The sequence below is a fragment of the Halichoeres trimaculatus genome, unplaced genomic scaffold (genome assembly GCF_033239565.1).
Source record: "Halichoeres trimaculatus isolate MK-OKI-2021-1 unplaced genomic scaffold, fHalTri1.1 fHalTri1_scaffold_10, whole genome shotgun sequence".
Taxonomy (NCBI): domain Eukaryota; kingdom Metazoa; phylum Chordata; class Actinopteri; order Labriformes; family Labridae; genus Halichoeres; species Halichoeres trimaculatus.
In genome coordinates, this window is record NW_027437187.1 from 10,298,160 (window position 1) to 10,325,961 (window position 27,802).

Sequence of the window (27,802 nt, forward strand, 5' to 3'; positions counted from 1 at the left end):
TTTTTTTTTTTTTTTTTTTTTTTGAGGAAGCACAACTTCAGCATCGACTCAGTCTGTCTGGGCATTAGCGAACACATGCCGATGTTAATGCTTGATAAAGTGAGGTAAAAAAAATTTCCAGTGACTTTATTTATTTGTTTGTTTGTTTTGGTTTTTGTTTCTTGAGAAACGGTCACGCGTCACAGGTAAGGTAACCGTTGCTGACGAGCAGCCTGCGGGGAGATGCTCCAGATGATGGCTCCGCTGTGCGTAATTGCGCATCCTGGTGCGCTGGAGCAGCTGACAGAGCTGGATGTGGAGCAGGATTTAGAGCACCTGCCTCCCTTCCGAAGCTTCCCATTCAGACCTGTTCTAAACTCTTTGTTTCTTACAGCAGAAAGAAACCTGAAGTGACACATTTTAGTCCTTGATCTCAAACTTTTGATCCATTAAAGTATATTTTTGTGAGGGTGGGAAGTCAGGCTGCTGCCTTGTTCTTTAAAGATTGGCTCATTTGATTGATGCGTACAGAGTTTTTCCGTTATTCACTTCATGGTCAAGTAAATTTAACAGTGGTTTATTTTTTTATTCAAAAGAGGGATCTTTTTATCCTGATTTCAAGTTTTTAAAAAACTAAAGATTTTAAAAGTAATCCAGAATGCACCCAGACGTACGGATTTTTTATTATTAATTTTTTATTTTATTATTATTATTTTATTTTTCTTGACTGAATGGGATTTTTGCCTGAATCTGAGCTACTTCTGACCGAACATGAATTCATAAAACATTTCGTCGCGGCTGCTGACACATAAGACACTTTAATGAGCTTGTCAGATTTTGAGGCTGTGTGAGCAGCAACGGCATCCTTTAATGGGTTAGACTGACAAATGACCAAGCAGAGGAAGCAGAGAGACAGACAGAGAGAGACATAGAGGGACAGACTGAGAGAGAGAGAGAGAGAGAGAGAGACAGAGAGGGAGGAAGGTATAGTCTGCCCAGTAACAATCGCACAGCCTCGCTGGAGCGCTGAAGAACTATTGGCTATGCAAATAGACACATAGGGAGGAGGAAACAACTTAGACTGGAAAAAACTTTAAAGAGACATTTCCCCCACTTTTCTCACAAGCATTGCTATACAGCCTGTGAGCCGGGGATGGAAATTAACAGCCCTAAAGCCCTGAGGACTTTACAGTCCCCAGTCTTCCCCTGACGCGTTCAAGTCTCGTTTCTTTCAGGGCTTCGTCTTTGAAGTTGACTAAGAATATGGAGGGGGATTAACATATTTACCCATGCAGATTCTCATTGTGACTGTACGTGAGGCTAAATCTTTTGGCAGTCATTTTTTTTAATTATCTGCTCAATGACTTACACTCTCAGCTTCGTTTCCACCTGCTTGTTTTTCCATGACAATAACTTTGCAGGGACCTTAAGTGGAAAATCGCTGTGGTCCTCCTTGCGTTGACTGTTATCTTTGACAGGAGATTGTGCAAAGAAAAAAAAAAACACATCCCCTGCCTCAAATTTCCTAGAAAGCTATCTAACAAACCACAAGCTGTTTGTGGCTGCAATAAAAAATAGTTCATACGACCGTGTGTGTGTGTGTGTGTGTGTGTGTGTGTGTGTGTGTGTGTGTGTGTGTGTGTGTGTGTGTGTGTGTGTGTGTGTGTGTGTGTGTGTGTGTGCACATGCACGCGCCTGAATGTGTGGGTGGATGGGTGGATGGTTCTGCGCGTGTCCCCTTGCGCACATGTTTCTGTAAGTTAGTATGCAGTGTTTCATGGCCACTTGCACGCAGCACGTTCATGCACTCTGTCCTGCGCTGATCTGGCCATCAGCCTGTTATAACACAAATAAAAACACACTTTATTCACTTCACTCTTCCAATCCAAACTCTTTTTTTTCACTTGACTCCACAGGAGCAACGTTTGGCTCCAAACATCAAATCATGTTGGGTTTTGTTGAAGGATTTTAGATGAAAGTTGTGTTTATCAGCAGAACGATGCTTAAAGACAAAAGCTTAATGAGAATTGATGATTTGGTTTCAGTTCATTGTCCACGTCAGACGTTAAAGCGCCAAATCAACATCTTCAGACAACAGACAACATTTCTAGCACAGGGAGGCTTCTATCTACCTGACTGCACCTTGGTATTTCTGTTTTAATCACATCTTGTTCAGAATCACTCATCAACTTTGTGTCATTTGGGAAGAGTCTAGAAATGGAAAAAGAACCTGTTGAACTTTAGAAAAGACTGATTTTCTCTGCACATGTTAGGACTCTCGCTTTCAGAAAATGTCAAACTTTTTGAAATGAAAGAAGTTTGCTGTAAGTTGACATGCATGCCAGTTTACAAAAAAAAGGGACAGCAGTGCAGCATGTTGCGCCTGGTCTATACAGAGGTAATCAAGTGAACTGCGTCAGTGCGCATGTAGGGTAGGCTTGAAATTTGCCTGATCTGCAGGCGGATGAAAGTAAGAGGCGCTCTGTGGGGAGAGAGGAAAAAGTTCTCAACAAGGAGAGGCAGGACTACTCTGACGGAGCCCTGCAGTCTCACTTTATGCCTCTAAAACACTTTCCCTGCCATCTTTTTACGTTTTTTGCTCTTTAACAACGCTTTTACGCTCCCGAGAGAGATTTCCTACTTTTTGACTTAAAGCACCAGCACCATGGAGCTGCTCTGCCTCGAAATGGACACCATCATACGAGCTCGTCCCGATCCAAACCTCCTGTGCGATGACAGAGTCCTGCAGAGCTTGTTGACCATAGAGGAGAGGTTTCTGCCCCAGTATTCTTATTTCAAAGGCGTCCAGAAAGATATTCAGCCGTTTATGAGGAGGATGGTCGCGACTTGGATGTTAGAGGTATAGCGAAACACCGAGTGCTGACAAGTCTTAGTATTTCCGTGCTCGACTTTAAAGCCTCTTTATTTGTTTCTTGCTGCTTAACTGTGCTCATATTGTCTGTCAGGCTCTGAACCAGACCTAAAGCTGTCATATCCGACTGTTTATTCCTCATATTTACCTAATCTGCCATTTTCTTTCATTTCTTACCGATTTTAAAGTGCGATCATGAAGATCGTGTTTGTGAAACTTGGAGCTGTGATATCTGTGACACCCGACTATTTCACCTATATGTGCCACATGTTGTCTGTACGATCACCCCGCGGCTTATTTAATGTTATTATTTTAGATAGCCTGAATATTTCCATGCACACGTATGCACTCCCCAATGCAATGCTGCCTTGCGCTTTTCTATCGCCATGTTGGTTTTACAGGAGCGCTCGTGCTTTTAAGAGGACTTTACAGTGTCATAAACACAATAACAGCGGCGAAAAGTGGTCGGAAACGACAGAAGAGGTCTTCGTGTGTCCGCTGAATGTAAAAATGATCAGAAAAAGCGCTGCAAACATTTTAGGTTTCTATTTAAAATGTCGGAAGGGGCGCGGGCCTTATCTGTTTCAGGTCTCCCCCTCGTCATTCAGCCTCTCGCTGGAATTATGTTCGATTTTTGACACGTGGTGAAATATTTTTGATCAGCGTCCACGTGCAAACAAGCTCGAGGCTTTGGGCTTTATTTACATGTAAATATTGTCAGAGTGCAACGCTCGGGTTATTTTTAATTAATTTTAGAAATAAATATATCAGCTCGGCGGTGACGTGCATCTGAGCTCTCTCTCGCGACTTGTCTTTTATTTTGACATTTTATTGTGCTTTAATGAGTCCGGATTTGGATCCGAATCGTCGGATCTGATGTGGTGAAGACTCCTGAACATTATCATGTGAAAAAAATCAGCCCAGATAATTTATTTATATTTTTAATTATTTTATGAAAATATGACGAATGAGAAAAAGCATGTTTCCGTGTGCTGCGCTGTCGGGGTGTTTTTTTGGCTCGGCTGATTGTGACTTGAATTCATTTCTTAGTGAATGAGCTGCAGGAATGTGACTCTATTGACAGGAGGCTCTGACATTTATTTCATTCTTTCTTTAACAATCTATTTCTAATTCATGCATGATGTCGCAACAGATTAGGGCTGGGCGCAAATTCTTGGCCGAGCCCCAACTCCGTGTGTCATTGAATTTATAAGTGCTTTTTATGCGATTCGACTTTTGTTTCGTTCTCCTGTAAAACTTTAATATACATTTCATGTTCTGGAAAATACGTCAGGTCACTGCAGGGTGGGTGACTGAATCCAAACGCTGAACATTGCTGCATTGTCTTCTCCCTCTCTCTCCCCTCAGGTTTGTGAGGAACAGAAGTGCGAAGAAGAAGTTTTTCCTTTGGCCATGAACTACTTGGACAGATTTTTAGCGGTGGTGCCCACCAAAAAGTGTAACCTGCAGCTGCTGGGAGCAGTCTGCATGTTTCTTGCATCCAAATTGAAAGAGACTCGTCCATTAACTGCGGAGAAGCTTTGCATCTACACAGATAACTCCATCAGACCACAAGAGCTGCTGGTAAGCAACAGTTGGTTTGTCTCAATTCACCAAATCCTCACTCTGGAGATCCATGTTTTCAAGCAGCTTTGAGCTTTATTTTGGCTGGTTTTATCTCATGAGACTGTTTCCCCTTGAAGGCAGATTTTTTGCTTAATTTTTGTAATTTAACTTAAATAAATCTACTCAATAAAACTAGAGCTGCAGCAGGAAACACAACTTCTCATTTCACTGAACCTGCTGTCCACACTCCACTGACACTGCAGCGTCACCAGAGGTGCACAGAAAGCAAAATGCTCAGGTGAATTGTTTCACAAGGGCTCTCTTTACTGTACAGGGACCCTGCAGGCTCTGACAGAGTATGAGTACAGTATGAGCCCACCCAGTGTAATGGTCTCCATCGCCATCTGGTGGCAGATATTTTCACATAGAGCAACGAGGTCAGCTTGAACTCCAGCCAAAGCTCTGACTCTGTTCCTGTCAGCAAGAGAGGCAGAGACATGGAGAAATTCAAGTTTGCCTTTTACAGTTCAGCTTTCATCCCAAAATAGCCCTGGATGCACACATTTCTGACATTATGTCACGCTGAACTATTTCTGCCTCTCACACTTTTTTTCAGCACTGAACGCAGCTTGCAATCCAAATATTGATCTAAGTGATGATGCAGGGTGTTTGGTGTCACTGTGAGTTGAAATAATGTCCCTCGTCTGCGTGCTTGAGGAGACTTTTCTGGCCTGATAATACCAGCTGCCTTCATGAGCGCAAACCAATTAATTAACTCAGTTTCCCATCAGATAAATGTTTCCCCACTGCTCTGTGGTGCTACATAAACATTCCTCAGTAAACAACAGCCAATCCCACCCATGTTGTGAAAGAGGCCACATATTCTGAATCAGACGTAGCTCATGGTTGCAGGCCTGCCTCTCAGCTCAGACTTCTGCTGGAGATTCAAGTTTTCTGATGTGCTGTCGCTGATTTCTGCTCACTTTTTTGGAGTATGTGATATGACTGTGTGAATGCTGTCAAAGCTTTAATGCTCTTCCTGTCACTGAGGGTGTTCATGTTTCAGCTGTTTAAAACAGAATGTGGGTCAGAAAGAAAAAGAGCTGCACTTTGTAAAACACGTTGACGTGCTACATTTATAAGTCTACCTTTATGTTCAGTGTGAGACAAAGCCTTCAGTCCTTGAACCAGTTGCTGGGGCCTCATCTCTCTCTGTTTCTGTATAAGGCAGTATTTTGGCTGACATGCAGATACAGGAAACAGAGATCAGCTGCTCGGGGCATGTGATCGGTTTTTTTGTCCTCGTCTTTGGTAACAATTTCTTGTAAAGAGAACCGCAACGTTACAAAGAAGGTGTGACCAGAGGAAGACAGTAGCAGAAGGAAGTGGGTGCCTGCTTGCTGCCTCTCTGTCAGCAGAGAGAACGTGTTGCAAGGTCGTCCTCGCTTGCTTGACTCCAGCTCCCTGGTACTGATGGGAAAGGCTCTGTGGATCAGGAGGCAGCCATGTTGAAGATATTCAAGCAGCAGCGGTCAACACTGGCCACTGCTGGTCAATGAGCTGCATCAGATGATTGAATCTTTAGATGAGATTATGCCTCTCACTTTAACGCCTGAGGAAGTTAGATTCTCTCATTAACTGGTTCTTAAAATCTGTGGATACAACATTTGTTTTCAGGTTGTTCTTTTATTTTTGTCTACCTTCTATCTCAACCCTCAGAGATAGTGAGCATCAAAGCTGATGAGAGGTGGCTCTGACTGGGATACTGCAGCTGGTAGCATGGTCAGCGGCAGCCATGTTGGATTGTCTTATGACTGAGCCCATGTGGTCTCTCTTTCTTTCTGTGTGTGTGTGTGTGTGTGTGAGGGAAAATGAAGAGCATCCGTGGTCCCAGTCACAAGGCTTCAGTCCGGAACCAAACCACGACATTTTTTCCCAAATTAGTCACCAACTCCTCCGTTAATCACCTCCTCCTCTAGGAAGTGAAAGTAACAAAACACTCAAAGAGAAGAGAGCAACAAGCCACACACACACACACACACACACACACATACACACACACACACACACACACACACACACACACACACGTTGGTGGACAAAATCCATGGTTTCATTACTTGAATCAAAGTAGAGCTCCTCTTGGTCAGATATTACTCCAACAACAGCCAGTGAGTGACATGAGTTTAAGTCGTGGTGCTTTAAAAGTAATTAAGAATTCAAACTAGTAAAAAAAAAAAAAAAAAAGTATCTCTCCACAGTTTTTGTATTTTCATATTTCATGAGTGTTTTTGAAAGTACATAGGTGTAAGTTCTGCTGAAAACTTTCCTAGCGCAGCCAGTTGTAGCAAACTTAAGTTTTTCTCAGTGCCTCACATGCTTTTTTCCGATTGGATGGTGAGTTTTTGTAGCCATGATGAAGTTTGAGCAAAATGTGTTAAATGATCTGAAACAAGCTGAAGAGACAGTGCGTGAGTGCTCAGGTGGAGAACCGTCGCCATCTGATGAGTCGCTGAATGAGCTGTCTGATTTGAGTGACGTTTGCTCTACGTTCAACTGTGGAGACGCGTGATGTAAAGTTATGGCAGCTTCGCTCACACAAACCACATGTAAACCACACACAGAACGTAAACACAGTGAGATCAGATGTAAGAGTAGAAGTTACCAGAAATGTAGTCAAAAGTATGATCTTTTCAGAGCAGTGGAGTAAAAGTTTGACATCAAGAGATACTCAAATACAAATAACCAAGAATGTGCTTTGGTTCAAAACTTAACTAAGTTTTTGCATGCACGACACGCTTATCTAAACTAGCCTCATTGAGTTAACTAAAAATCTGCCTGCGTCACAGCAGGAGTCGTTTCTCAATAGTTTTAACAGTGTTTAACTCTGTTTGCCACTCAAAACATCAGGTTACAGCCCCTTAAAGGGATGATTTACAGAAAAACACTCACGGAGCTGGTGGTACCAACACGGGATGCAGTAAAGGAAATAATCCTGTTACCTGCTGCAGCAAACAGTGAAAGGTTTTCAGAGCTGAGGTGATGAGCGGAGTGAGACGAGATTAAGTAATGAAACTCTGTTTAACTCTTTAACACAAAACAGGTTTATGGCTGATTGTGTTTAAAAAGCATGGCCCTCCTATCCCTTTTCACTCTGCACACACACACACTCACACACACACACACACACACACACACTCTCACAGAGTGGAACCTCTGGTGGGCCTCTTTAGGAAAGTCCCCAGATGCCAGAGACAGGCAGACGGGGAGGGAGACAGTGCTGTGAGGTCACCTGGTGGTGCTGCTGGTGTTTCTCTGTCCCAGGCCCAGCCAAGCAGAGCCTGACGCTCTAACAATAACGCTTAACCTCCTCACATACTAATGCACGGGGCCTCACTTCAGGCTGCTCCGTCAGGGGTTGAGCAGCTGCTGTAAAATGCAGGATTGTGCAGAAATCTTCTACAACATGTAAATGAGCGGCCTCACTCATGTCAGCCTTTCAGTTTTATTTACCCCTCTTCCTCTGTCTCTGTCTATCTCCTGTTCGTCTTTCCAGGAATGGGAACTGGTGGTGTTGGGGAAGTTGAAGTGGAATTTGGCAGCGGTAACACCAAACGACTTCATCGAGCACATTGTAAGGAGGCTGCCACTGCCCAAGGATAAGCTGGCACTTATACGCAAACATGTCCAGACCTTCATCGCCCTGTGTGCCACAGGTAGGCCTCAAAGCCCACACCTGGACTGTGTCAAAATGCTCAGCACTGACATTCAAAGGATGACCAGAAAGGGTGTCACCCTGATCATTTATCTCCTTCCATTTCTTCTTCTTCACCTTCCTTCTTTTGTTCTCGTGGTGTTGCAAGTGGCTCTAATCATGAAGTAGCTGCCAAGTCAAGCCCGGCAATAACAGCTTGCATCAACACACTTTCTCATGTTTCAAAATATCTGTCTGCACGTTCCTCTTTCAGCACAGAATCAAAGCGGTGTCTCTCAGTAACATGCAGCAACACTTTCTGCGCCGAGCTGTGCTGTGGGCCAGTCACAGCCCGCCGTCACATTACTCAGATGCATTCGCTCCCATGGGGGGGAAAGAAAGAAAAGCATGTGTCATGGCAGACGTGTCAGCGGTAGCCTCTCAGGTCTGACGTCCATCATTGTCTTGTCCCAGGCTGGTATGTGGTCATGTTTTTGAAGCGTATCAGTGGCTTCCAGAGCATCCAGTAACACTTCAAAGCAGAGGGCGCATGGTTGAGGGGCATTCCCATGTCGCACAAGGTCGAGAAGAGGAACGGACCGGGGAGGAGGCAGGCAGGCCATTGTCTCTCTGCTCTTGAGGTGAATTGTTCCCTTAAGATCAAACATGCAGCGGCTGGTGGGAGGGACCGGGAGCCTTTAATATGATCTGAAGACGCGAGAAGATGCAGGAGGGAGCAGGGGAGTGAGGGAAAGCCAGAGGAGTGTATTGTTTTTGCACTGCCAATTCCAAGGCATGTCATGTTTTCATATCTCTTTCCCCGCCGCCTTCCTTCCCTCTTTCTCTCCCCGCTAACTTCTCACGCCTCCCCACCCTACAGCTGGAGGACATGATAGCTTTCCCATGTTGAGATTCTCTTCAGGGCAGGTTACTCCTGTTTGCGTCACCTCCAAGTATTCGTTCAAAGCTGCAGACAGGACAGGGGGGTGCTTTTTTTTTAACCAGTCCTCAACATCCCGACTGATTTATCTTTACATAAATGAGGAAATTACACAATGCACCCACAGAGAGGCTGTTTGACACTTCTTTCTTTCTCACTTTCTGGGTAACCCCCACAAGCAGACTTCCTTTTCTGCAGGCCTCGAGCAGGAATGCTAACTACACCCCCCTCATGGGAAACGGCTCCTTGTGCTGACATCACTCAGAGGAGTGTGTGTGTGTAGCTAGATGGAGAAATTTGCGGGAGGTGACAGGTATTTACAGCATGAAGTGATGGAATTCCCTGCGCTGGTTGTGCAACGGAGATGATAGGGTGAAAAGTTTTTCAACAGCACTTTGCAAACTTTGAGAGGAAACGCCTGTTTTCTTTGTCTTTCTGTCTTCACTATCTCTCCGTCCACTTAAGTCTAGCCTTGCGTCAATCGTATGTCAGTGATCGGACGTATTCCCAGAGCGTTTCTGAAAGACTCAGCACGCACTTTGCCCCTAATTGCTTCAAAGATGCAATGGAAATGAATTTACGAGCCTTCTGGAGTCATCCTCCTGACGTTGAGGAGAAACTTTCTGGAAATAGCTCAGGATTAGCAACAGGTCATCTATCTGTGTGTGTGTGTGTGTGTGTGTGTGTGTGTGTGTGTGTGTGTGTGTGTGTGTGTGTGTGCTCCCCCTAGACTTGTATCCAGGCAAACAGAGACAAGGGGCAACACAGACAAGAAAGACAAAGTGCGAGTGAGTCAAAATTTCGGTGCATCTGTAGATCTCTGGGAGTTGAAAACCCCCGTACGAGGAACGTTCCCAGCCGTAAATCTTTTGGGTTATCTGGTGAGAATCCTCCTCGAGACATGCGCTGAGCTGAGAAGGTAAAGACGCAGCAGAAGGAGGAGATCTCTCAGGAGGATTTACATTTGCAAGACAGTTGACAACAGGTCACCTGTGGCCTTCCTATTTCATACGGACTCATTCAACCCACCACCCACTCCCACCACTGCCACCCCTATACTGAAAAAGAAAACACGCATAAAACCATGGCTCTCTGTTTTCAAGGGAACAAGAGAGGGAAGAGGAGAAGTGGAGAATAAGGCCTCTCATTCCTAATGGCTCCTCTCTTTTGATGAAACAGTTCCGTTCGGGCCACTCGGTGGGATTTTGTCAGGTGGCGCAGGCTGGCTCTGTATTAATTAATAACATTGGCCGGTCCTTTCACCACTATGCAAATGGCTCAGGAGCTCAGCTAGAGGCTGGGAGAAAGGAGACAAAAGGCTTGGCCCTTACATTTCATATGCAGAGCCATGTGAGGGTCAACGCTGCGGGGCCACTTGATAGGAAACACCAGCGTTTCCCTCGGGCAGGCCGCCGGATAATAGCCCAGAAACAAGCTCATTAAGGGAGATTATGAACCTCCATTCCTGCACACAGACACCAAGCACTCCGAGCTTCCTCTTCTATTCTTATTCAATTGAGGTAAAGTGGGAGAATGGACGGGGTGCGCGGGGCAGACAGATGCACCCCAACCTGTCTGCCGCAGTTATTAAGCAGCATCTTCCCACCATATTGGCAGGGATTATGGTCAATTTTTTTAATACCGACTCCAATAGCTCCTCTGTAATGGTATGGATGGAATGGTGACAATAGTCATAGAGGTCCTTCAAAAGAAAGTCTGGACCAGGGCCAACAGGGCTGTCCAAGAAAGAGTGGATTGTCTGTGAGGACACAAAGACGACTTTGCTACAAGTCTGGATGTAAATAACAAGAGGTTTAAGTGTTAGTTTAAGTGCGGGTTACTGCAAGTTTATATCGTTTTTGTTTGGTTTAAACCTTGACTAAATTTGAAAAACAGGCTCATATTTAAATGCATCTCTTAGTGAGAGTTTTATTTCAGAGACATTCAAATGGACACAGAAGATAAGAGTCATCCAACTTTGGTTTGTCCTCTGATTTTTCTGTTTCCTCCACCACTCTCTAAGCTGTGTGTCTCACATTCTTGAGGCTTTTTGTGTATACAGGAAGAGACAGACTGTATGCAAACTTGCCTATTTTCATTCACCAGTCAGATATTCAACAATGACTCATAAGTCCTTTCGTGAAGTCTCATAGTCCAGAGGCGGGACTGCCTTACGTAGCTTCCTCTCCTCTCCTGGCTGCTGCTTGGAGAATCCCCTCCAGGCCCTGCTCTCTGCTCTGGAGATGAATGATTCATCTCAGATGTGGTCAATGAAATGGTCTTTAGTGGTGTTTGTTTACATAAAACTCCCCTTCATGTTTGATGAGTCAGAACCCCGACAAATTGGCCACCTCCTCCGTTAAATTATCATCACTCCACACGCTCCGCTGATGTGAGGAGTCATGTCCGGTCGGGCTGCGTCGTCGACACTCCAAGCAGGAAGAGGAATCCTGAAAGTATGCACCCAAAAATGTGACACACAGAGTGAATCACGGAGTGGCATGTCCTGAGCTCCCCCCCCTCCTCACCTCGCTGCTGTAATCAGCACCATACTTTAAATACTGCGGCCAGCTGAGTCACAGCAGACGCAGAGAGACAAACCAATCTGCTGTAGATGCTTCACGTTCCCCTCAAAAGAGCTCCAGCAGTCGCGTGTTTTTCAGCTTACATGTTTACCTTCCAGGTCACATTAACCACAAAGGCTAATATTTGTGATTTGAGGTAAAGTAAATGTCAGCAGCTGCTAGTTTGACCTGACACCAGAGTGTCCTCTAACTGTTGTTTTCTGGGGCAGACAGTTAATGACTTCTGCCCAGCTTCTCATTTGTGTTTTAATCATATCAGCTACAGAGATGGACTCAAAAAGAGATAGAGACAGAATTGAACTTTTCTGCATCTGACCTTTTATATGATCCAAATCTAAGTGCTCTATATCAGGGGTTCCCAAACTTTCCTATGCCAAATCATCCAACCACCCCCCTCAAACAGCATTTGACTCTGGCCAGGGGACCCTCTTTAGAAACAGACAACAGAGCAAAATATGTAAAGAAATGTCAACTTTAAGAATGTATTTTCTCAATTCTATTCACTCTTTGGAAATTTTTACATTTGTTCAAAACAGGAAATTACTTACATAAAAAGCTAGACTCACACAAGTTGGTGGTTGCCAAAGGGAGAAGGCATTTCAGGGCTCTGTCAACCAAGGTGGAATACTCCTTTCTTACATGTAATCAGGAGAGAGACTCAAAGTCTAGTTTAGATTTTTAAATAGCTTTATAACAGGTGCATTTCGCCAGGTCAACGGGGATCATACCATCATCATGCCAAAGTTGCATCTGTCACACAAGGTGCAGTTAGGTACAATTGGAAACTTGAGAAGCCAACGATTATGGCACTTTACGTGTTGTATGTTCAGAAAAAATGGTTCTGAAAGGAAAAAAAAAAGAAAGAAATTGAAATGAAAAAAAATAAAATAATAACAAATATAAAAATAATGAATTATATAATAATAATAATAATGATAATAATAATAATAATAATAATAATAATAATAATAATAATAATAATAATAATAATATAAAAATATAATAATAATATTTTTTCTCTTCCCTCCAATCTTCAGAGGCCCCCACTTTAAAAACCACTGCTGGTTCTTAAAAGTAAAAAAAAAAAAAAATCAAGAAAGAAATTGAAATGAAATGAAAAAAAATAAATTTAATATTAATAATAAATAAATAATATAATAATAATATTTTTTCCCTTCCCTACAATCTTCTGAGGCCCCCACTCTAAAAACCCTGCTCCACATCCCTGACATCACTGCCCATTAGAGGATGCAGCTGTCACTGATGAGGTGATGACTGAAAAGAGATGCTACAAGTTAAGTTTTCTGACTTGGACGAGGTACAGACTCAAGTTTTGTTTTCTCTTCGTCTCCCGAGTGATTGTCTGGAGCAAGAGCTCATGGAAAAGACAGGTAGGGGTATAGAGTTACCTGAGTCAGAGATTTCTCCGCTCCTCACATGAAGAGAAACTCCATGTTTGTGAGTCTCAAAGCTACACAAGGTTCACGGTCTGAGTAGACTCCACAAACCTTGTTTTGACTACCAGGCTGTGTTGCATTAGCGGTGAAAATCACTGTCATGCCAATACCAAAATGATGTTTGTTTTTGGACTTAATCAGTCAACAGGCTCGGGTCCTCGCAATGCTGCTCCCTTCATAAACATAGCCAATAAGCACGTATGGGATACAAGACCCTGATTTATGGTGCTGGAAAGAGAGGAGAGGGTGAGGAGGAGAGGTTTGGGCTTTTTTTTCTTGTTGTTTTGGCAGTTTTTCAACTTTCCAACTTTAATTAATTTACAAGTTTAATGTGCATACTGTGCATCGCAGCCACCCAAGAGGAGTGGGCCATGTAGAGCAGCAGACTGTGTGACCAGAGGCGTGAGGATGAAGTTTCAGGGGGTAGGAGCACGGAGAAATGGAGATGAGGGGGCACAGGGAGGAGAAAGGGCCATTGAAGGGGGTGAGAGGCGTGCAGGCCAGGCCAGCCAGCCGCTGCTCACAGGGAGCTTTCCATCGCAGGCGTCCCCACTCAGCTACATACACTGTTTATCCTCGGCATGAATATCAATGAGGGGCTCCTAAAATACGGCCATTCTTCCCCCCACATGCAGCAGCCACCAGGCCGGAGTGTCAGCCCGCATCGGCTGCACGCGCATGTCCTTGTTCTGCTACAGACCTGTCTTGTCTTGAGAGCGAAAAATCAGCTTGCTACCCACTGCCCGCCACTCAGCTCTCCCACAAACCTACGTCTGTGCTGTTTGTGTGTTTCTGTGTGTGTGTTGGTGTCTGACTGTGTCTGCATCTTGAAGCATGCAGGCATCAGAGCATTGTCTCCCCCCTGTGTCTCCTAGGTGTCTGCCTCCCTGCCTGTCAGTCTGCGCTCACTCCACACGTACAGTAAATCCGTGTATGCCTTTGTGCCTCTACAGCCCTTAGAAAGTTGTGCTCTTACAGCAGTGATGTAATGCTTCGGGGCTTTGTGTGCTCTTTCCTCTTGGCTCGAGGTAGCCTTAATAAATCGCCTTGGCAGAGGCCCAGCGGCTAACACAGGGGTGTATAATAAGTTCATTTATTTGTCAACACTGAGCCCACAAGATGAGAAAGCGCCTGGCTGTGCATGTTAAAAAGGCAGTGAGGGGCTGCCTTTACAGCTATCAAAGGGCCTACCTCTTTGATTCCACATAAAAAAGAAGGAAGAAAAATCTCCTCCAGAGCCATCGCACGCAGTTTGCTTTGCAATTGAATATGGCAATATGTTAATGTGCAGGCTGTTCCTCTGCCCCCACTGCCCACTCCTGCAGCCCATAGGTGGCCCAGGAACAGAGGCATACTTGTGGGGGGGTGCAGGAGGTGAGGGTCGCTGGAGGGCGACTCTTTTCTTCTTCCAAAACCTCACAAGAGTCTGGACACAGACTTGAGAGTGATGTGCAGCGGAGTTGTCCACCCCCCTCTCCTCTCCCAGCAAGCCCACCACCTTCCCCTTCCTTTCTCCTTGTTGCCTTGTCGCCATACCGTCCATCCCTCCTTCTTCTTCATCTTCCTCCCCCTGCCGAGCCCCTGTCCCCCCGTCCAGCCACATTCTTTGTCCGGCCCGTCTGGTTGAATTGGTATCAGCAGAGAGGGGATGGATGCTGTGTCTCTCAATTGGGTGAAATGAGGTGATGACTCTGGACAATAGAGTCACACTCTTCTGCCTTCCCCCTCGCAGGCCCGCCACTCTATTAATATGCTAAAAGATAGGAGGGCCGCCAATGCAAACCACTGCCTGTTGTAGCAACAAAGAGTGGGGCATGTGTGCCATTCAGTGGCCTCATCTAAGCGGGCCATGTGTTGTCCGAAAAGAAAGGTAGAAGTTGAGCAAGACATAAAGAGAGAATAGAGAAAGGAGCGTGTGTGTGTGTGTGTGTGTGTGTGTGTGTGTGTGTGTGTGTGTGTGTGTGTGTGTGTGTGTGTGTGTGTGTGTGAAGAGAAAACTTTCTCTCTGTCTGTCTCTCCCTCGCTTGCTCGCCATGCCAGTTGCCTTGCCTTTTCGGGCTTCTGGCCCGTTCACAAGCTGTCTCATTTGCATTATGAATGACAGTGAGGGGAGCTAACAAGGTTATTGGTCTTTGAGACGCACGCCTGTGACCACACGTGGAAAAAGGACCTACAGCAGTGAGCATTGGCAGAGGCACTGAGCCTCTTTATTCCTCCCTTTCCAAGCGCTATGGGGCTTTTTTCAGCGAGCACACGATTTACTCAGGAGATGGAAGAAAAGGGGCCGGGCTGGGGGGAAGAGGGGCTGGGGTGGGGAGCGGGTGAGGGTGGTTGCTTTTCAGCTCCTTTACAAGCCAAGTGAACCCTCATTATCCAGGCCCCTGGTCATTAGTGAGCGCTGCGTTCAGGCCGGCTGCAATAGAAGGATTATTTATTAGCTGACTGCTAGATTACCAAATCAAATGGTCTCTCATATCTCTGCCCTTTTTTGTGGCACATAAGTATTCAAATATGCAATTTATTCACCAGGTGAGCAACGGATCAAGTGAAAGTCACTTTTCTGAAATGAACTCAAGATATGAGTGTTTTCTCCTCATACAGGAAGCCAGTCATCATTTACTGTCACATTTAACTTAGTGTCTCTTTCTGTTACAGATTTTAGATTCGCCATGTACCCTCCCTCCATGATAGCCACAGGAAGTGTGGGGGCAGCGATCTGCGGCCTACAGCTGGACTCAGCCGACCAGTCACAGTGGGGCGACAGCCTGACAGACCTGCTGGCCAAAATCACAAACACAGAAGTGGTGAGTTTGTTTTAAGTCCCCTTTTTAGATGCATCTGTTTTGTGGACCAAGACACTGAATCCCAGTGTGGTGTTCTGGTCTGGGTCCCCCTCTGCACTCCATTCTTGTGGGAATACTTGTAGGAAATGTCTGAGTAACATTTAAATGGGTAAAAGTGTCTGTGTCAACGCCAGGTCAGGCCTCAGTTTTAGTTTATACACATCACATCCAACTTCAGTTCTTGTGGCTTTTCTTTAAACATAAAGTTTTTAAAAGACACAGAAAAATCCAAATGAAGACATCCTGAGCTGAATCACTCTCCCCTTTTCAAAATGTACATCTTATGAACTATGGTTTCTCTTTCTCTGTGTTTTGTCAGCTCAGCGATATGTAACATGTAAAGATTCCTCGAAATCAGCCCAAGCTCCAGAGCTTTTCAGGAATGCTGCATTGCTGACAGGTTGTTTTGTGTCCGTCTGGGTACAGTGATTGTTGCATTGGTGTCTGAGCTGAGTCCAAACACAGACAGGGCCTCCGCTGACTGCGCTGCCTGGCTTCCATCACAGCGATGGGAGAGTCTGCTCGCTGCTTTTCACTGTGTAGGATATGCAGATGGGAAAAGCTGCAGAGAGGAGGAGGAGGAGGAGATTGTTAAATGATACTTAAATGATCAGGATTCTGCATTTGATCTGGCCTGACTTTTTGGTAGTGATGTTCAGCCTCAGCTCAGCGCCAAGGAGCCGTTGCCTTGGAAGGTGTTTTTGCAAAGGCAGACTTAAGGCCCTTTTAAGCTCAACGTTACATACAGATACAGATACAGACCATAGACTGTCAAACCGTCACAGGCGCAGCTATTGGTAGCAGTTGCAGCCAGAGTCTGCGCAGTAGAGACTGTGAAGGATTCTGGGAGAATCTGAGTGGAGCCGGGTGACAAAAATAATATCTTTTTTTTTCTTTCGAGAGTCTAACCACTTCTTCACTCTACCGCCCGACATATTTTACGATCCCTGAAAAAATTCACAAGAACAGCTGTCAATCATCGTTAATCGTTAGTAAAACCTCCTTTCGAACCTCCTATAACTACTGAAAATGAAACTCTTCAGAAAAAAGAAGACTTGAATACAAGACAGCCACATGTTATCGTCAAATCACCTCATCAATCCGACGTGAGAAACATTTCTACGAGGAGTATTCATTTTTTAAAGTTTGACCACAGCCCATCTGGAATGACTGGGGAGCTGAATTTTTTTTACCTATACTGCAGCCAGCCACCAGGGGGAGCAGTTTTTGTGGCGACCTCACTCCAAGCTGAGCAAGATGACGTCCATTTATGTACTGTCTATGATACGGATGGAGCCACTGGAAACTGTGAGGGCAGTGTTGCTGCTACTACCCAATGCAAAGCTTTAGTGAGACAGGAAGAAGAAATAACAATGGCAGAACTTTTGCGATGTATTTAACTGCCTCACCAACCACTGCCTGCTACAACGCTGCCTCTGTTTTTGTCTTTTATGCAAGCTGACATTATTGATACACTCTCCACACTCACCATGCTTGTTTTTGAGTTTCGTTATCATAAACTTTTGACTGGGTTGCACCCCCCTGGTGGATGTATTGGTTAACTGCAGTGCCAATGTAAAGATCGTATAGAAGTATGTGAGCAGTGAAACAGACAGATACATTTGCATACATAAAGGGAGCATAAATGGGCCTTAAGTTTAAAACGAACATACAGACCTCATGTGTGCTCACTGCACAGGGAGCGGATCAAACAATGCGGCATGCATCCTGAGCCCTGGTGTGTTAAATGCTGTTCTTAAAGAAGGCGAAGTCGGAGGCGGGGGTGGAAGAAAGCTGTCAAAGTGTAGAAAGGACACTGGGCTGGTGTCGTGCCTCCCTCGCAACAATCATCCCTCTCTCGTCTCCTCCTATGGCCCATAATGCTTCACTGCTGGAAAGCATGGCTCCCTCTGGTGCGAGCAGTGTGAAGTCTCGCTCAGCAGCTGAGGAAAAACAAATAGCTGACCTCAGCAGCACAGGGCCTCAGTGTGTTTAGGCTGCAAGGTCTCAGACTTGAGGGAATTAAGTCGCTCTGTGTCTCTGTGATCAAGCCTTCACATTCCTGGATTCAGACAGGCCATGGCTTGCAGTAAACCCTCAAGGCTGAGCCCAGGGCAACCTTCCTAATTCAACATATAGGGGAGACTGTAGTTTGAAACTTAAGTCTCTATTATTTGTCAGGGCTTCACCAAGCCTCTGAGGAGCTAACATCTGCTCCACACCCAGAGGTAGATGTCAGCAGTAAGTCTTGGCTCTTGTGCTATCTGCTCTGCCTGATAATGTTTGGGCATCAAGTCTTTTTCACACAAACAGAAAGAGGAAATGGTGATCATCAGCCCTGTCATCCGACACATTCACCCCACTCCTCCTTTTCCCTTAAGGTGAACATCACACGTCACTCTGACACCCGAGGGTCACCTCAGCTCTAGTTTGGACTCCCCTCATCAGGGCTGGTGGCATGAACCTGGGTGTGAATTTGTACACGCACACACTGTGTTTGGTTTTGACTGGCAGTGACAATATGGTGGTACAGCATCTCTCAGCCAGCCGGTGCAAAGAGCCAGGCAAAATATGTAGGCAAAACAAGTTTCTCCAACCTCTGCAGCTGCTTCTGCCAACAGCACCACAGCCAGCGCCATCCCCCTGGCACCCTGCTGGCATCCCTGGTATCCAGAAGCTGTGGTTTTCCAGAGGAAATGTGATAGGGCCAAGTCACCATGTTGGGCAGCTGGAAGAATGTGCGTAGCCTCACATGCACCTGGTGTGGCCGAGAGAGGCTCCCTGCAGGGATGGAGGAATATCAAAGTGTGTCTCATCCCAAGAATGAAATTTGTGAGAGAAAAGAGAAACACAGAATGGAGGCTGGCAGTCTGTAGATAAGGGTCACATGAGCAAAGCTTCCTCTTTATTTTGTGAATGGTTAAAAGAGGAAACAGAGGTTAGCTTAGAGCTTAAAGACCACCACTTCCTACATTTTATGGTTTTCACTCTGTCTTTGCATTTCATTCATGTTTTTTTTCCGCCAAGGGTCACACACTAAGACAACGGAAACACATTTTCCCATTTCTTCCTCTCACTGTTGTCATCCCTCTTTTCTCAGTCTGATGAAACGCTCTCACATGAGTGGTGAGATCAACGGATGTAGAAAAGGAAACCTAACTTCAGGCTGGTAGATTTTAATATGTGATATAAAATGCGACAACAAAGATGCACTTGTTTGAAAGATCTTCTGTTAGCACAGCCCATAGCGTCACCACTTCTGATGTCCTCATATGCCAACTCAAGAGTAGGAGAGAGGTCACTTCTTTTACTGTAGTGATATTTGAGTCATGTGGTGACTCCGGATATTTTGTCTCAAGATTCACTGAGATCAGAAGTGTGTGTCGTCAGTGTGTGTGTTTGTCTGACCACCAGCTCCTCCCAGAGTAGCTAACACAGTCTTGTGTGGTGTAGTCAGCAGTTAAAACACATTCCATGGCTTCACACATTTCTTCCTTTTGGGTTTGTCTGTCTGCACGACTTCCCCCCCTTCTGCAAGTGTCACAAAGGCCGCCCAGAGGATGATGTGCATGCCTCGATTTTCCAGAAAGACAGACGATTGCAGAGTGATGCACATTTGAAGTGGGAAGAACTTTTAAGAACTTTTTGTTTTTTCCTGTTTGAGGCTGAAAATAAGAAGTTTGGTCGAGCCTCCCATGAACAACATTTTCATTTTTGTCGACCCCACGAGAATCTAAAGCTTCTCTGAAAACAGTGTTGGTGTTTCCAGTAGTCACACACTGAAGTCATTAAAGTTTCTTGAATAAAGCCTATGGGACTTGGCATGGGATTGAATCACTGCTCTTTAGAGCGGCAGGGACGAGGGGAGTGAGTCTTTTAAGAAGTGAAGGCGTGCATTCTTGTGGTGAGACACAGGCAGTTCCTTTACATGTTCTTCGCTCTAGTTAATTTTCTCACAGGAATTGAGATTTTATGACCGATGGAGCACATGTTGGAGGGACGGTTTTGTGTTTTCGAGAGCGCACACGCCCTTGTTAGTGGCCAACCTCTGGAGAAGATTAAGGGACAGACACTCATTGGGTTTCCTTCACGTCGAGGGGGAAAACGCTCTCCCAGTGGCACCGAGCCAGTCCGACCTCCTTGAATCAATCTTTATGGATTTTGACTCAGAAAAACTCTCTGAGCTAATTATTGGTGGATTGATGACAGCTTGAAATAAAAGAGGTTTAAAAAGCTGGATGACCTCATGAGTTTTCTATCCGTGCTCTTTCATAACACAAGAATTCTCAGTCTTCTGTGAAAGAGACCCCACCTGTTAAGAAATCCTCCACAAAAGCCTTCACATGCAAAACATTTCAACAAATCATCCATCTGGACATTCAGGTCACAAGTCAGCAACACGTAGTTTCCCTCTGACAACACATTCATGTCTCACCCTGTAATATGTCATGCTGTTTGACCTTTGACACCGTGACCTTTTGCCGTTCACCCGTGTGCAGCTCCTGAAGAGCAATTCGGATGTGAGTGAGGGCTCAGTTCTCTTTCCATCCAGGCCCAGCGGCACCAGCGGCCCTAACACAGGCTCAAACTGTGGCCCATCAGGTTTAAATTAGCTGTAAATTTCTGAAGAATGTTTCCCCGCTCCACCAGCACTACACTTTCACCCATCCCTCCGGCCACGGGGCGCTCTCAGTCATGTTTCCCACAGACGCCTGGTGCTTAAAGCAGGGGGGGTTAGCATGTGTGTGTTGAGCCTGAGCTGCGCTGACGCATATCTCCACCAGAGGGCATTGCTAGCTCTTTGTCGGCTTGTTCAGACAGGAATTTTCACATTAGTTTGTTTAGTTGCAGCCGTCTGCTCTGACTTCTCACTTTCTTAAATGATTGTCATCGCTGCTCCTCACACAAAAACAGTTTGACCTCACGCTGATGCTCTTGCTAACACCTCATTTAGCACTCCTCTCCCTCAAGTCTCCCCCTCCCCTTCATGCGCTCTGCTGTCCCCTCCGTCAACCCTCCATCAGGGGGAGGATATGAGGGCTCAGCCCTGTTGAGAGGCTCCTCTCCCAGGTGGATTCTCAGGTTGCTGCGGCGGGCTTTGATGGTGAAAGGCGAGCCGGCCAGGTCTCAGATGGATCCCCTGCAGGCAGGCAGGCACACAGACTGGCTCTCGTTAAAAAAGCACCACCTTTGTGTTCCCACAGGAGGTGGATGTAATTAACAAAGCTTTAGTACTACCTGTGTTTTCAGCCGCTGTTGTCAAGGCTACTCCTGTTTGGGTTTTGTGTGTGTTTAGGAATGGCGGAGGTGCTGGGATAGGTGGGTGGTTGGATGGAGTGTGTGCGTGTGTGCACATGAATGCTGAAGGGGGCGTTCAGTGCACAACCCTGGTGGGCTGATGTAATGCTCGGGTCTGGTCTGTGTCTACACTGAGGCAGCTTAAGACTCACTGGTCATTTAAAACCCCTGGCCTCGGCTGCCCAGGGGCCCCTCTGCTGCCACACCAGGGGCCCCTCCACTGGCACATCAGGGGCCCCATTCTCTTATGCATTCACTAAAGTTTTCAGACTTCTTTTGTGACTTGCAGTAAAAGTTGCACAAACTATTTCCTCACTGAGGTATTGTCTGATTTCTAAACTTCTGCTGAATTCTTGATGCAAGATAGGATGATCGATTAAAGCTGAGCTAAAGCAAATGGTGGAGTTCTCTGTAAAATCTGTTAGTATCAACCTTTCACCTCATTTTCTGAACAATTTCACAACATGTAAGATCTCGTGTTTTCTATGAGCTGCTCTTGGAGGAAAATCTTTTATGGGACACTCCTAAAAATCAAAATACCCCATTTAGTCAAGGTGAGGGTGAGGATTCGGTGTTGCAGCAGGAAGAAGCTTCTTTCATAAAGGTGACTGTCAGTGTACACTGCAAAGAACTGAAATCTCATCAAAAGTTTTTCTCTTGTTTGGAGTAAAAAATGTCTTGTTTTAAATTATTTCAAGACAAAAATGAGGTCTGAATTGCTTGTAATAAGTAAAAAAAAAAATCAGCTTATGGAGCAAGAGAAATTTGCACAAAATATGCTCAAAACTAGAATAAGGTTTTAATACAAGTAACTTTCTTGTTCCATTGACAGATTTTTTAACTTGTTAAAAACAATTCAGACCTCATTTTTGTCTATACATAACTTGAAATAAGGCATTTTTCTGGACTGGTCAGGTGAATGTTGCTCAAATTAAGTCTAAAAAAATATTTTGTACTGAAAATACAACAAAAACACTTGATGAGATTTCAGTTTTTTCCAGTGTAACTGCAGGATGAGCAGTAAGATTATAGAGGAGAAAAATCTTAGGTTATATTTCCTGAAAACTTTTTACGGTGGGGTCGGCAGAAAAAAAAAAAATGCATGTGATGTGTAAATGAGGAATTTCTAGCCTTGACTAAGAAATACAAAGTTGGATAATCCCACTTTTCAGACACCGGAAAGAAAGACATGGAAAGACAGCATCAGAAATGCCCCATGATGCATTGCAGAGAAAAGTTTTAACCATCTGTCACCTCTCGTCTTGCAGGACGTTCTCAAAGCATGCCAGGAGCAGATCGAGCGTGTGTTGGTGAGCAGCCTGCGTGAGGGACGGCAGCAGCAGCAGCAGACACAGAGAGGCCCCAGCGGGAAAGGCCTGGAAGAGCTGGATCAGTCCTCCACCCCAACAGACGTCCGTGATGTCAACTTGTGAACCACTAGAGGGCATCATTGCACCGGATTTACAAATCTAAAAAAAAAAAAAGAAAAGCATCATGAAAAAAAACTCAATTTTCTTAAAAGCAGAAAAAAAGAACAAAAGAACAAAAAATGTTAAAAACACAAGCCCTGTACAAGAAAAAGAACAATGCTTGCTAGTTTTTTGTAGATTTTCTGTTCTTTGAGTCAAAAACACCTGCCCACGAAATAGATGATCTATAATGCTCTAGTCTATAAGCGACAAATTTGTTACAAAGAGAAGGTCTGTGCGGCCTCGGATGTACAGAAGGGAAGCCAATCATATTTGCATTCTGCCTTTGATTGTACAGTGTGATCTTTAAGTTATATTTCAAACATAGCTTGATGATGAGGCTGTCACGGTAGGAGATGTCAAATCCATTCAGAATTTGCATACGTGGAATCACAGTGGGGCTTTAGTTTTGTTTGTTTTTTTCTGTTTGGTTGTATTTGAGTATTATTGCTTTTACACACAGGGCCGAGGAGCACGTGTTCACGCTCCGGCCTGTCAGTAGGTGCGTCAAAACAAGACAGACTAAGGAAGCCGTGAGAAGAGTGTGCTAAAAGTTGAGGGGACCTGAGTCTGGGGAAGAGTCATATTGATTATAATTATAAGTAGTATTAGTGATAACTACTATTATTATTAATTTTATTATTATTGGAAATACTTTGGAAAATGAGTAGTGAGATCAATAAGCTCCTTTTGTCAGGCTGCTTGTATGTGTGTGTGTGTGTGTGTGTGTGTGTGTGTGTGTGTGTGTGTGAATGTGTGTGTGTGTGTGTGTGTGTGTGGTTTTAAAATGCTACATGCGATCCTGTATCGATAATAAGCAGCGTGTGTTCTATGACATGAAGCACTTGAGCAAAGTCGTAGACTAAGCTGCTCTGTGTTTAAAGGATAAGGAGCAAGTGGAGGCTACACATACTTTGTCCATCAGTATAACAGGGCATCTTTGCTATATCACTGCCTTCCTGCATTAACAGTGTGTATCATGATTCATTGTTGGCCAACAGTAAACTCATGTGCAAGCGACAGGAAAAGACCGAGAGGACTTAGAGCCTGAGATTTTACCTGAGGAGGAGTCTGACGTCATGTGAGGAGTTTGTTCATTACTGCCAGTCTGCTGATGAAATAGCACAGATTCTTCATTCTTTTCACTTTGTTACAATATGGTGTTTTCTGAGTTGTAAAAGGCTGCTTCGAGTCTACACGGGGGTAGTAATGACCTTTCACATGTGCGGCTTCTGGCGCATGTGAAACAGGAGAGGCTGATGTCTTGGAGAGAGTAGAGCTATGCTTATGATGTCTGGAGGGTGTGGACTTCTCTGGATAAGGGGGCGTTTTTAAAACCAGTGGTGCAGGAGCATGCTGCTGTGTAGGAGACAGGGAGGCTAGAAGGTGATGGCAAACAAAAGAAGCCCAAAGGTATCACGATTAATCTTTGATATCTACGTTTTTAGATGGATCAACATTAATTCAGATACTGTGTCGATGGTGACACGGCGGAGTGAACTAAAGCGTTCATGGTTTCCATTTGCATGGAAGTTAAAAGAGGAAATGAGACTGTATGCTGCCAGATCATGTGAGGATGTACTTTTAAGGGGGGTGGGGGTTAGAGGAGTACAGGATGAGGATATACTGTCAATGCATCTGGAGTCCCACATAGGGTTGTTTTTAGCTCCCCTATATGATTTCAATGGCAAAGCACTTTGAGAACATGCTCCCCAGGAGATGAGTCAAATGAAATGCGATGATTGATTGGTGAATGGATGTTTTCTTTTTTTTTCTTGTTAGCCTTTTCTTTGGTTTACTATGTAGGGCTGGTTTCCCAATCATCCGAAATAAACGCTTGTCGAGCAAGAGTCAAGTTTAAAGAGGCTTTCCACGACTTACAAAGAGAGGACATTCCGATCAAAACACAAACAAAAAACATTCCTACTCCAGCAAAGTGCAAGCTGATGGCAGAATTTGAACACATGGAAATAGACCATATGAATTGTAACAGGCCTAAACCAACAGCTAACCAATCCCTGGGTTCTGTTTGATTTTTATTTTATTTTTTTCAAGAATTAAATATTTGTTTTACTTGAATTTTTCTTTATATTTATCCCTGTCACAGCCACAGATAGTAACACAGGGCGGCAAAGAGCTGCAAGAAAAGGTGGTCGTAACATCCAATATTTGCACAAGTTCTTCAGAGGACAATGGGGGTTGCATATTTTAGACAGAGCAGAGCTTTTGTTCGAAGCCACCTTAACTCATGTGTGCTGCAGTGGTTGGTCAGTTTTCTATGGTGCTGTCTTGTGCAGTTCAGGCTGATTGTCTGTCAGTGAACACATCTGTCCCCCTCTGAGCTTTGCTGCTTAAATTACTTTGCAAGGGGGCTCGTCAGCCAGACAGACAGACAGACAGACAGACATCAGCACAAAAAAAAAAAACAGATGACTTTTGTTTTGTTTCTTTTAACGGGACATGTTGCTTTGCCACAGCAGCTGTCTTTGACTTAATGCTTGAGTTTTTCATGATGGTATGTGACTTTGCTGAGTGTGTGTCTGTCGGACTAAAGAAAACGTGGGGATTTCATGTTTCAGTCTTGTTTTTCAGTAGAACTGGGCAATTTATGAACACTTTTGCCAAAATGTCCCCATTTGAATATTTGATCTGATCATTCGTTTTGCCTCTGTTTGCCTGATGTAAGCTCTCTCCCAAACTTCATGGTTGTGATTTTCTGTCCTGCAATGTACTGTTGCATGTGTTATACATAGAGAACACCTTTTTCAATTTGTGTTTGTTGTATTCTATGGGGCGACCAGACCCGCAAAAGGGTTTTTCTAAGTTTAGAGATACTGTATTCCAAAGTGAAGAGAGGACAAAGGAGGAGGTGTGAAGACATCAAGAAAAAAGTGTCAATATTTTTATTGAATTATTGTTGTCTTTTTGCGCTGCTAAAAGCTATGAATTTGTTTCATTTATACAAAAAATAACATTACCTAGTTGTGATGTGTCACTTGAGTGTGCTGCTATTTTATAAACATTGTATTATAATATAATTATTTTACTGCTTAAGAGATACATTCAGAAAAACGAAGTAGATGGTGATAGAAGAACATGAAATGAGTACTCGACTGGAAATGTCCTTTGTACAGTTTGACCGTTTGCTTAGATAGATTATCTCCTTTCCCCCTTTTTTATCTATTTTGCTCTCCTTCTTTCGTCACATTCTGCATTTGTGGTATTTCCCATACCTCAGGATTACTGGACAAAACTCAACACAAACAAATCCATCACCTATACCTCTTCAGTTAGGGAGCCTGGACCGGAGGAGAGAATACAGTGGGGGTGCAGAAGAAGCAATGATGGATAGTCGTCTTTTGTGGATGATTCCCGCTGCTTTAGTGGGGTGAACAGCGTGCTCGGTGGGGAACAGGACATATGCAAGGCTTCCACTTGGACTGTCATTGTAATGGAGGGGGGGCACCACAACAGTGCAACCTTTCAGGGTATGTTGTACATGGATAGTTCGAACATGGTCAGTTTTGTTCATGTTGGTGCTACATCCGACTGTGTGAAAGAAAAAGGGGAAAATGCATTTCTATGATGGCCAGAGTTCTTGCTTTATATGACCATTATATCTCTGAATTTCAGTAAACTTGGGTTCTGTATGTGAGCAAGATACACTTTGGTTTGAAATACTGTCAGCATGCCATTGTTACTGCAGCGAAATACTGGGTTGAGCTTCACTTGTCATGTCCAACCATAAATATTGTGATATCTGGAAGTTTCAATGGTGCAGATTTCCCTTGCAGCTGCCCCCTCCTCCACTATAACTCATATCATGTACCTCAAATGTCTGTTGCACAACCTCTGTTCAATAAACTTCTGCTTTAAAGGGTGTGACAACACATCAAGTCACTATTTCACACACTGGTCTTTCTTTTAAGCTCTCATTGTTTCGTGATGATCATTTAGTGTATGATTAAGCAACGAGACAGTAGAGAGAGGTTCAGTACTTAATCACTTGAACACCGCAAAGGAGAGGTGATAAACAGAACAATATGGTTCCCTGAAACTGAGTTTTTGAGAAGATTCAAACATAAAAAAAAACATGGTACTGATATCAAATTTTAGTCTGTAAATTTTCCCATTGAAAAGGAATGGAAGTGTACTGCCTAGATAAAATGGCCTTTAACAACTCTATCTTCAGGCCCCCATGGCTGAAATAGTGCAATTATTTTTGAAGGAAAAAAAAAGCAACACAAAGAAAACATAACTGAAAAAAGGTCACTGCACTTGTCCTTGCATTGCATTAATTTGTTTTCATATTAAATTCCCCCATGCCCAGGGGAAGGTGTGGTGAGATGGACTGGTTAAACACAAGTTACTTGTCCTTGCTTGAGACAAGTTAAAGAGTGTCATATGCCTGTTGGAGGGGGTAGTTCAAATCTACGCCCTCTAGTGGCTGTGTTTTTATTATCACAAGCCTTTATCTTTGAGACACATCAAGGAAGATGAGAGCAACTAAGTCTGCTTTATGTGGGACCTTGAGCAGCCAAACTGTACCAGAGGAGGTGTTGAGAAATGCGTTAACAGAGGTGGAGGAAATCCTTAACTCAAAACCATTCAGGTTCATTTAATCTGATCCACCTGATCCTAACTCACTTTACTCCCTATCTTCTACTAATGGGGCAGCTGGAGGCAACGTTGCATCAGGTTTTTCATGCACAACCTGAACCCCTGTGTACAAGTAGAAGGCACCACAGTCATGTGTTAGCAGATAAGGTCTGGAGAAGTTATGTCGGAGAATTAAACAACCCTCAAATACGACAAAAAGAGAAAGTGGAAAACTCAAAACCTCATTTTGAATGATGTACTGATGATGGTTGACCCAAATTTATAGGTGACAGAGGTGCAGATAAAAGGGGGTAATACACTTACAGAGGCGAAGGATGACCTTATCCTTCGTGGTTGGTTCAAACCAACAGCCCACTGACTTTGTGAGGTCCTTCACACTGGTAAACCTTGAGCCACACTTCAATTTTTTTCATCATAAACAAATTCACAGAGATATATTTTAGTTGTTCAAAGATTCACCTTTAACCCTCTGGGATCCC

The 27,802-nt window shown here is 44.3% G+C and overlaps 1 protein-coding gene across 1 annotated transcript; it reads left to right on the forward strand.

Annotated features, from left to right (window-relative positions):
- The first annotated feature begins 2,401 nt into the window (after positions 1 to 2,401).
- ccnd2a (cyclin D2, a) lies at positions 2,402 to 26,598 on the forward strand. The gene is made up of 5 exons (XM_074678038.1): positions 2,402 to 2,839; positions 4,220 to 4,435; positions 7,974 to 8,133; positions 15,749 to 15,897; positions 22,503 to 26,598. The coding sequence occupies exons 1-5, from the start codon at positions 2,645 to 2,647 to the stop codon at positions 22,665 to 22,667; spliced, it is 885 nt and encodes a 294-aa protein (XP_074534139.1). The 5' UTR covers positions 2,402 to 2,644; the 3' UTR covers positions 22,668 to 26,598.
- Positions 26,599 to 27,802: the final 1,204 nt, after the last annotated feature.

What these genes read in the sequence shown, in the direction of transcription:
- ccnd2a (XM_074678038.1), top strand. Translation starts at nt 2,645, where the DNA reads ATGGAGCTGCTCTGCCTCGAAATGGACACCATCATACGAGCTCGTCCC. An exon ending in TCGCGACTTGGATGTTAGAG is followed by an intron (nt 2,840 to 4,219) that starts GTATAGCGAAAC and finishes CTCTCCCCTCAG; the next exon opens with GTTTGTGAGGAACAGAAGTG. An exon ending in CATCGCCCTGTGTGCCACAG is followed by an intron (nt 8,134 to 15,748) that starts GTAGGCCTCAAA and finishes TTTCTGTTACAG; the next exon opens with ATTTTAGATTCGCCATGTAC.